Source organism: Phascolarctos cinereus, unplaced genomic scaffold, assembly GCF_003287225.1.
Source record: "Phascolarctos cinereus isolate Bilbo 61053 unplaced genomic scaffold, phaCin_HiC Scaffold_726;HRSCAF=1367, whole genome shotgun sequence".
In the NCBI taxonomy this organism is placed as follows: Eukaryota; Metazoa; Chordata; class Mammalia; order Diprotodontia; family Phascolarctidae; genus Phascolarctos; species Phascolarctos cinereus.
Window position 1 is genome coordinate 195,103,984 of NW_027556098.1, and position 10,708 is coordinate 195,114,691.

At 37.5% G+C, this 10,708-nt stretch overlaps 1 protein-coding gene and 1 pseudogene across 1 annotated transcript in view; one reads left to right on the forward strand and one right to left on the reverse strand.

Annotated features, from left to right (window-relative positions):
* The window catches only part of OSGEPL1 (O-sialoglycoprotein endopeptidase like 1), a 65,283-nt gene extending 57,526 nt beyond the window's left edge, over positions 1–7,757 (forward strand). Inside the window, exon 8 of the mRNA XM_078146938.1 lies at positions 5,466–7,757. Within this exon, the coding sequence (XP_078003064.1) occupies positions 5,466–5,610 (145 nt within the window). The 3' untranslated portion in view covers positions 5,611–7,757. The remainder of the gene's footprint in view (positions 1–5,465) is intronic.
* A 68-nt stretch (positions 7,758–7,825) lies between these two features.
* Positions 7,826–8,201, reverse strand: LOC110213261 (cyclin-dependent kinase 2-associated protein 1 pseudogene; annotated as a pseudogene).
* Positions 8,202–10,708: the final 2,507 nt, after the last annotated feature.

A 10,708-nucleotide genomic window follows, 5' to 3' on the forward strand; every position in this document is an offset into this window, starting at 1 on the left:
TGTTTCTCCAGATGAATTTTGTTATTTTTTTCTAGCTTTCTCTCAGAAGTAATCTTGTAGTAATTTGGTTTTCACAGCATTGAATAAGCAAGTTAATTTAGGTAGCATCGTCATTTTTATTATAGTGGCATGGCTTAGCAATTAATAGCTCTCTACTTTTTAGTTCTAATTTTATTTCTGTAAAGCGTATGTAGCAGATGTATTCATATAGTTCCTATGTGCATCTAGATAAGTGGATTCCTAAATATTTTATACATTCTAAATTTATTTTAAGTAGAATTTCTCTCCATCTCTTCCTGCTGAGTTCTGTTGCTTGGGATTCTTAAAAGCACTTTACTTTTTCCCAAATGCAATGCAGCCCTCTCTCTTCCTTTTTACCATTTTGATATTAACAGTTGAGTATATTAGCTATCCAATTGCATGTCATACTTTGGACAATAAGCGTTTTTCATTTCCCTTTAGTTCTTATGGATTTTTAGGCTGTAAAACTTTAATAATACCTTTAGTTTTACATAATCTTTATTTCTGAATATATTCCTTTCTCCCTTATCCAGCAAGCTTTTCCTTGTAATAAAGAATAAAACAAAGTGGAGGGAGGGGGGAGGAGCCATTCAGCAAAACTGGCCAATATATTAACCATTTCTGATGATATATGCAATGTTCTATGTCCATAGTCCCTCACTTCTGTAAAGAATGGAGGGAGGCACATTTTTTCCACTCTTCTCAAGACCTGAGCTTGGTTATTATAATTATATAACATTCAGTTTCTTTTTGTTATTCTTGCATTGAGGTCTTGTTATTGTCGCCCCCTAACTCAATCAACTCCAGTTGCTCCCTATTAATCTCCTGCATAATCAAATAAAAAAATCCGTGCTTAGTGTTCAATGCCCTTTATATTGTAATTCCCCTCTCTCTACTTTTCCAGTCTTCTTACACCTACACACACACACACACACACACACACACACACACACACACACACACACACACTCACACACACTCTCTCTCTCTCTCTCTCTGTCTCTCTCACCCACTCCTCCATCACTGAACTCCGTGAACAAGACATTCCATCTCTCAGTGTTCTGGGCGTTTTCTCTGGCTGACTGCTATGCCTGGGATGCTGTCTCTCTTCATTTCTGCCTCCTGGCTTACCTGGCTTCCTTCAGGTCCCAAGTAAAATCCCATCTTCCTCAGGAAAATCTTCCCAATCTCTCTTAATTCCAGTGCCTTCTCTCTGCTAATTATTTCCTACATATCCTGTATATAGCTTGTTTGTACACATTTGTTTGCTTGCTGTCTCCCCCATTAGATTGTGAGTTTCTTGAGGGGAGGGGCTGTCTTTTGCTTTTCTTTGTATCCGTAGTATCCCTTAGTATCCCTAGCTTAGCACAATCTCTGGCACGTAGTAGCACTTAATAAATGCTAATTGACTGACTGATTTACATTGTTGTAGACTGTGTGTGTATTGTTTTCCCTGTTCTACTTCCTTTATTCTGCATCAGTTCATATGAATCTTCTGATAAGCCTTTCTCTTTCAAATCAATCTGGTCACAGTAGCCCTGAAATATTTGGAGTCTCAATGCAGGTAGCATACTATCATCTGCAAACAGTAACACTAGAGGACCTCACAACGTATATATAAAGTATCTGTCTTCCATTTAGATCCTATGTAAGATAATCTCCATGACAGTGACAGATGTTGTTGGCAAGCATAGTCTTTTGTGCATATGGTAAGATCATATAAAATTCCTTGATAAATACAATCAGATATAGCTCTATTCAGTGACCTCAGATTCTTAACTTCAAGCAAGGCATAAAACAAAGAGATATATATGTCAACAGTACATAATAATGTATATTACAATCTTTGTTTCCCATATAGCATGCTCCTTTTATGTCTTAAAGGCTCTAATAACAATCAGGAATATTTGTATGGCTCTAAAGTTTCAGTTTCCCTGCCTGTTTATGTGAATTTACTCCCTCATTTCCAAGGGGGAAGAAAGTCATATTGACCGTGCCCAATTCCCTAGAGAATTGCTTGGCTGACAACACAGAAACTCTCCCAGTTCCCTGTGACTAAACAAAGATTTTTTCATAAACTCAAAAGTTGATACATAGAAAAGGGACACAGTGGAATGGGTAGAGAAGATAGGAAGCCATTTAGTTTATGGGCAGAATCATTGTAATTTCATCCTCCCCAGACCCAGTATGGTTGTAATCCAAGCTAAAATTCCCAAATGGATCTCAGTTGATTTGGCAATATGGGAATATGAGATACAAATTTCCCATCCCCTTGTAAACTTATGAGTGCTTTTCTCTGCAGGTTCTGAGAGCTTTGCTCTCTACTAGTGGAGCACAAAATTGAATTAATTGTTATTTATCCACTACAGATGTTAATACTGGCATATTTACTGTAATAACATACTGGTCATGTATCTAGGATATCAAGCATATCTCATGCTTAAAGCATAATAAGAAGCCAGAAAAAGATTGAGAGGGCCTCAACTCCATTCTAATAGGCCTCCAGGACTGTCACATTATGATTTATCCTGTGGTTTGTCACCCTGAATCCCATATTCCTATCTGTGTCTTCATGTACTTAAATAATGAGTCCTCTCCTAGATCTTCCTTCCTGACCCAGCATTATTAATACCAATATGACTAACACCTATGACCTTCAACAAATGACATGTCTGATGACATCCACCAAAACCTGGCAAAGGATAAAGGTAAAATAATGAAGGAGTAGCAATAAATTATCTGTTTTTTCAATCTATTTTAATTTATGCTAAATTGTTTCAACATCATTAAGTAGTGTTCATTGAATGCTCTAAAAAGAAATTTATAAAGCGTAGAAAAGGAGCTTATAGCTTTACAAAGTATTTGTAAGAGAAAATGCAGTTATAATTATACATTGATATAAATGGTCAACAAAGGGAAGTCCACAACTTGAATTTAAAATAGTAATTCTGTGTTCTCTCAATTTTAAATGGGAATCATTGAGAGAATGAAGTGCTAAGCACAGTCAGGCTGAGGTGCCCATTAGCATGCCACTGACTGGAGATATATGAAAGTCATGGTTTAACACAATCTTTGGAGAAGCAGGAGGGTTATTAGTCTACTTAAGATCTAAGATGGCCAAGTGCTATGGAAATGAAAACAGAAGACAAAAGACTATTTTCTATTTCTATTAAAAATTATATATCTTTAAGAAATATAAGATTGTACAAACCTATACACATGGTTCCTATAGCTCTGACAACACTTAAAAGTGTACCCACAGCTATCTTGTTAATTCTTAGTAGTCGAACCAAAGGTACAATACCATTTCCTTCACATATTTGGTTCTGGTGCAATCTGCTGTCCTTACTCAGAGCTATGACTGCTTCACCTCCTTGTAGAACAAAGGAAAAGAGATTATCTCTTAAGTACTGGTGAATATTTTGTAAATTTATATTTTTTTAAAGTGATACATCATTTTAGCATTTAGTTAACCACAGGTTCTCAAGGGTTTTTGCCAGCAAAGTGCAGTCAACAAACATTTATTAAGTGTTCCTCTGTGCCAAGCATTGTGCTAAGCACTAGGGATACTAAGAAAGGCTCTCTACTATTGAGCTCAGATTCTAATGAAAAAGACAACATTCAAATAACTGCATATACAAGATATACAAAGTGCAGATTGAAGGTAATCTTTAAAAGAATCTTTAAAAATCTTTAGAAGTTGGGAAGGGCATCTGAGAAAGTGGAATTTAAGTTGAATCTTAAAGGAAGACAGGAGGTAGAGGTGAAGAGGCAGAGCATTCCAGGCATAGAGACACAGTCAATGGAAAGGCATGATGTCTGGAGATAGAGTTTCATGTGCAGGAACAGCAAGAAGGCCAGTATCATTGAATCACAGACCATGGAGGGGAGTAAAGCATAAAAAGATGGGATTGTTCAAAAGAAACCAAATTGTTAAGAGTTGTAAAAGCCAAACAGAGGATTTTATATTTGATCCAGGTGGTAAGGGAACTACTGAAGTTTATTGAGTAAATAGGGTAACATGGTTGTACGTGTGCTTTAGGAAAATCACTTAATCAGATGAGTGGAGGATGGATTGGAGTGTGGAAATATGGCAGATAGACCAACTGGAAAGCTATTACAGTAGCCCATGCATGAGAGGATGGGGACCTACACTAGATGGCCTCTATGTGAGTGGAGAGCAGTGGACATTTAGGAGAGATGTTGTAGAGTTAGAAACAACCAGACTTGGCAACAGATTGGTTATATGAAGCAAATGTGCAAGTGTAGTTGAGGGTGACTGACTAGGAGGTTGGAGGTACCCTCGACAGTAACAGGGAAGTTAGGAAGAGGAGGGATTTGAGGTAGGGAACAGGGGAAAAAAATGAGTTCAGTTTGGGACACATTGAATTTTAGATGCCTGTAAGGACATCTAGTTCAAAATAGCCAAAAGTCAACTGGTGATGAGAGAATGGAGCTCAGGAGAGTTTTAAACCTGAATTTATAGATCTAGTAATTATCAGACAGATTATAATTGAATCCACAGGAATTCAAGAGATCACCAAGGGTAGAACAAGCTTTGACTTCACCAAGTTGAAAAAGCTTCATGTTGGGCCCTCACAACAGTGTATATTTTAGTTTGGCTAATTTAAGAGAGACACTGGAATTCTTTTAGCCCCAGCAATTTAACCCACTCACTAAGTAACGAAGGATTATGATCTGAATTGGTGGAGGGAGTGCCCACCACAGTGAAATCACAGATCCATAAGTACTGAAATGTACTCCCCCAAAAAAGTTACTTACCAACATACTGCATTTTTGCTGATGGTGATAAAAGCATGTTGATTATAAAATTATACCCAATCTGTTCTGCCATAAATTTCTGTTGTTTCAGAGTTTGCCCTGCCAAGGCCCACAATGCCAAAGCCCCTTGTTCCTTAACATGTAGTTGAAATGCCTGAAAATGGGGGGGAGGGGGAAGAGGGGAGAGTATTTTTATTCATTAAATAAGAGCATATTGAATAGCCTGTATCCGTATGAGCTTTTCACAACTACCGGTATCTATTCATATAAATCTTCACATGTTTCTCTGTATTCATTATTTTCTTTTTTCTTATGGCACAGTAATTATATTCATTATATTCATGTAACACAAACTTGTTGAGCCATTCCCCAATTGATAAGCATCTACCTGTGTCTGGTAGAATGTATCATTTATAACAATGAGTAAACAATGTTTACTCTATAAGCTCACATTCCACACTAAATTATGAAAAGTAAAAGAACTGAATTATTTTCTGTATAAATTGAAAAGTAATAAAATTATTTACCTTCAAAAGTTTTAAGAGATATTTAGTTAACGATCTTTCTAGAAATCCTTTTTGTATCGCAGAATTATGACTTGCCAGTGATTCTACAGCCATAGCTCCTTTCACTTGAACACTGATTTGTTTTCCTTTAAAAAGATTTACAAGAGGAATGATTGCACCTTCCTTGGCCATAGCATCCTGCACATCTGTGTTTCCACGAACAACTTCAGCAATTGCAGCCGAAGATACAGCCTGCAGCACATCTTTAAAGGAACAAAAGAGCTCACCAAATATTGATTGATTGATTGATTGATTGATTAAGGCATATCAAATTATAGCACTTCCTCTTTAAATATATTTCCTCTTTGGATATACTTTAACATCATTGAATTCATCTTATAAGTAGGTGTTTGCCTACACACACACACACACACACACACACACACACACACACACACACACACACACACCCTCTATTCAATTAAATTCGAATATGTTAAGCACATACTGCATGCAAGGCATTGTGATAAAATGACAAAAATGAAAAGCAACCCTTGCCCTCAAGGAGTTTACATTCTACTAGGGTTACATTTGATAGTTTGCATGTAAATTGATATGTAAATATAAGAAAATTAGAAGAAAGAGAAAGCACTAAGGACTAGGAAGATCTGGAAAGTCTTCCCATAGGAGGTGGCACCAGACCTGAGCCTTGAAAGAAGTTAAGGATTCTCAAAGGTCAAGAGCATGGGAACATAAGGGAACACTGAACTTGGGGAAGAACAAGTCGACTAGTTTGGCTGGAACATAGAAAAGAAATAATGTGAAATAATATGGGAAAGTAGGTTCTAACTGGTGTATTCAAGGTTCTCTATTGCCAAGCCAGGGAATTTTTATTTTATCTTCCAGGCAATAGGGAAAGGTAGCTCAATGCAGTGGAAATAGAACTTGGTCTAGAGGCAGAAGAAGTGGGTTCAAATTCTTGGCTCTGTTACTGCTTGTGTGACATTGGACTAGTCAATTAATCTCTCTTTTTTTTTTTTTTTTGCAACTGGGGTTAAGTGACTTGTCCAGGGTCAACAAAGCTAGTAAGTGTCAAGTGTTTGGTCTGAGGCTGTATTTGAACTCAGGTCCTCCTGGCTTCAGGGCCAGTGCTCTATCCACTGTGCCACCTAGCTGCCCCTAATTAATCTCTTTGAGATTTGATTTTCTCCTTGGCAAAAGAAAAGAGTTGAATTGCACAGCCTCTAAGTTCCCTTCAGGTCTGAATATAATAAGCTATTAAACATGAAAATGGTGCAGTGCTTTAGGAAATTTATTCTGGCAGTTTGTGTAGAGGATGCATTAGAGAGAAAAGGTTGGTGACCTGGAGATCAATAGGTTATTGTAACAGTGCACATGAGAGGTACTGAAAACCTAAACCGGGAGACTGGTCCAGTGAGAAAAGAGAAGGGAATAGGTGCAGGAGATATTATGAAAGTTGACTGGTACAAACCATCATACCAGGATCTGTTCATACAGGTCTTCATATGCTTCTCTGTATTCATTATTTTCATCATTTCTTACAGCACAATAATATTCAGTTATATTTGTGTAACACAACTAGTTACCCATTTGATAGGCATCTATTTTGCTTTCAGTAGAATGCACAATTTGTAAAATATTATTCTGTAAACTCATTTATATTCTGCACTGTTAACAAAATTGAATTTTTTTAATAAATTGAAAAGTAATAAAATTCTTCCATTCAGGAGTTATCTAGTTAGTAATGTTTCTAGAAATCCTCTCCTTTTTTCTAAATGAAAATAAGCTTTATTACATCAAGTAATAAATACATACAAAGATGCACATAACAGTTTTAGTCATTTATCCAGATTTTTTTAAAAATCATTCTGGGGCAAACTCAAGACCTGAAATCTAGTCTTCATCTGAAAAGTAACTATTTGGGTTCTTAATTTTTTAGTAGGCTAATCAGTCCTCTGTATATATAACTCATGCGTTTTAAATTTACTTCAAAGCACAATCATACAAATGCTCACCTACCAAAAACAAAACAAACAAAAAAAACGGAGTTATCCAACTGCCTGGTAGAACATGCAGTCGGCACTGACTCATGAAAAAATCCATAAGAGTTATTAGAGATTCTAGAAAAGCTGCAAAAGAATGACAATTTGGGTAGTTTTAAGTGTACTCAAAGATTGGGGCAGGTTAGCAGGGAAGTAAACTATAGTTGGCAGCAACATACGGAGAACTTTGTACATACGGTTTCTGGACTCAATGTATTAAAAAAAAAGTGACCTAGGTTGTCCTTGTTATGATGCAAATCTTAACTGCAAAGTTGCCTTTTCTTCTATTACAGTCTGTGGTGGGGATGGGAGGAAGAAAAGGGGAAAGAACCCAAATTTTTACACCATTCAAAATAAAAGATTCACATTAATGTTTTGAATGTCACCAGAGGGATAAGTGTTACTCTTTCTTCTTCACAAAGAAATGGAAAACTTTAGAAGTGAAATGGGAGGCTAGGATCTTGCACTTTGTTCAGTCTCTGCCAGGCATCCCCCCACTAATCCTTGAGCATGAATGATGCCTCACTTTAGCCTGCCCATGGTGCTTGTGCTCCCTGCATACGGGTCTGACCTTTTTGCCTAGCTCTTCAGTGATAGCTAGGAGTTCTGCATATTTGCTTTGGCTGCTCCCTGTACCCTGACTGTAGCCTAGAGCTGAAGGTCCACAGTCACTGATCAACTGTCGGTATTGGGTGGAGGCTGCCATGCTGGCAAAAGGAGAACGGACACTCCCAAACATGTTCAGGGATGCGTTCAAGTTGGGTTTGTAAGACATGCCCTGGGAGGCGAGCGGCTCTTGGAGCTGATAGGTCCCACCTAAAAATCCTTTCTGTAGAGTAGCATTGTGACAAGACTTAGTGGGATTTATACCAGGGAGTAAGGGAGAGGGAAGGGTTGTCAAAGGAGGTAACTAGAAGGATGGTTAAGTCACCATGAGATAGGGACATTTGGACAAGGGGAAAGTTTAGAAGGGAAGATTACAAATTCCATTTTGGACATACTGAGTTTGAAAATTGGTGATATGGGGCTGTAGTTTAGGAGAGTGATGGGGACTGGATTACGTAGATTTCAGTGTCATCTGCAAAGAGATGATACTTGAAGCCATGGGAGATGATGAGATCAACAAGGCAGACATTCAAATTAATTCTACTTTGTAATTGATTCTATATTGTATTGATTTCATATTGTAATTGATGCTGTATCTACTTAAGTCTCCTTTCTATCTCCTTGGGTTGAGCTCAGCAATTAAGCTTTCTCTCTAAGTTAATTTGAAGTTGTAATTAAAAGAAAAGTTGTTATCTCTCATACTAGTAGCCTCTGGGATACTTCCAGCACATCTGTTTGTTATTTAAGCCCCACAAGTTAACTTGCTATCATCCCCAAAAGATATGTCATCTGTCCTTGCCTGTCCTTTTACAATTAGGGGAGTTTTTATCTTTTCCAAGAAGTAGCAAGTCTGGTAGTTTGGATCTCCTAGCAAAGATTACAAGGTACAGATGGGTACCATAAAACAATTACGATGCCTTAATTGTCAGAGAGGGGTGGTTACTATCCCTATGTGGGTCTAGTCTACTTTCTTTGATGTAACCAGTCATGTTGTCCTCATGCTGTTTACCCTGTAACCAAACACAGTGTCTTCCTCACCTACCCAAATTGGTTCTTTGTTCTCTTGTACTTTTCAACACTATATGAAGGCTAATAAGCCCTACTTTGAGGTCTTTGGTCACTGAGAGAGATCATTGAGCCAATTATTGGTACTGCCTAAGTGATCATTCTCCAAACCTTGTCTCTCAGGTTACCATATATATATATATATATGTATATGGCAAATCAAAGACACTTGCCCAGAAGCAGATGATCACTTTATTGCACGAAATGAAAGCTCACCTGATTCTGAACTCAGAAAAGAGACAAGAGGTGTGATGCCTTTGTGTTCTTTCACAGCTCTCTGATTTTCCACATGTCCTATACATAATACCCGTATACAGTTCATTACATTCACCAGGAGATTCTCGTTGTCTGACTTCAAGAGACTTATCAGAGCAGCCATTCCATTCTAAAACAAAAAAAAAGGCCCATAGTTACCAATTATATTTGAGTTGTAAATTTTTTCATTTGGCATTATATCTATATTTTTTCATGCTGTTTATTAAGTAAGTATGTATATGGACCTATTAACTAGGGAATGAAAATTTATTATTTCTTATATATAGGCATGTCTATATGGTGGAGAATGTTTCATTTCAGGCCAATCTTTACTCAGTTAAGAAACTTTCACAACTTTTTCAAAAAGGGAAGCAAAAATGTAGAAGGCATCGTAGCATAATGGAAAGAATATGCATGAATATGGTCAGAAGAGACCTGGGTTCAAATCCTACTTACTAGCTATGTGACCACAGGTAAGTCACTTAATTCCTCTGAGCCCCAGTTTCCAATCTGTAAAGTGGGGATAATAATATCTATGGTAGGGCTATTGTCAGGTTCAAGTGAGAGAAAGTATAAAGAGCATTTGTCAAACCTTCAAGCACTGTAGCTAATATTAGGAAAGACCAACAGAATGAAGTACTACATTTACAAATACCTGCCAATGGAGACACTGGCTCAGTTATAGTAACTGCAACTATATTGTCTCTACAACATAAAACATTATGAACTCAATCTATTTTTTTTAATGAATGACCTGACCTGATTTGACCAATTACAAAATATGAATGGACCAAGAAAAATCATAAATTTTTAAAGGAAGGCTCTCTCCAAGATTATAAACTACCAGTTACGCTGTTGACCTGCATTTGGCAAAGGTTTCACATCCATTAGTGGCCCTTCCTAATGAAATCCCAGGTCCAGTCCCTATCCCTTAAGAACCCCATATCACCTGAACTTATTCTTTATCCTCCTGCCTACAACAAAGCAAACCCCCTGTCGCAGCCCTCTGGAATTCATCTCCCAGAAATACTCTCAACTTAAATTTGGCATCAAGAAACAAACTTACGTGTTTGGCAATTAAATCCTTGTTGTCATCAAGCTGAGCAACATCATAGAGAATAACTGCACAGCGTGACTGCAGCTCAGGCTCATCCAGAAGCAGCAAGTTGATGAGTACTGGAATGCCTCCTGCCTCCACCAACGCATTGCAAATAGACTTGTGGGTAGAGATGTTGCTCAGCAGCCCTGTGGTCTTACACTGCAGTTGGATTTTGCTACTTTTTAGCAATTGGATTAAGGCAGAAATGGTTCCTGGGAGGAGTCAGAAATGAGATAATTGTATGTAAAGCACTTTGCAAACCTTGAAGGGCTATGCAAGTGTGATTTATTATTATGAAGAAATCAAGATGA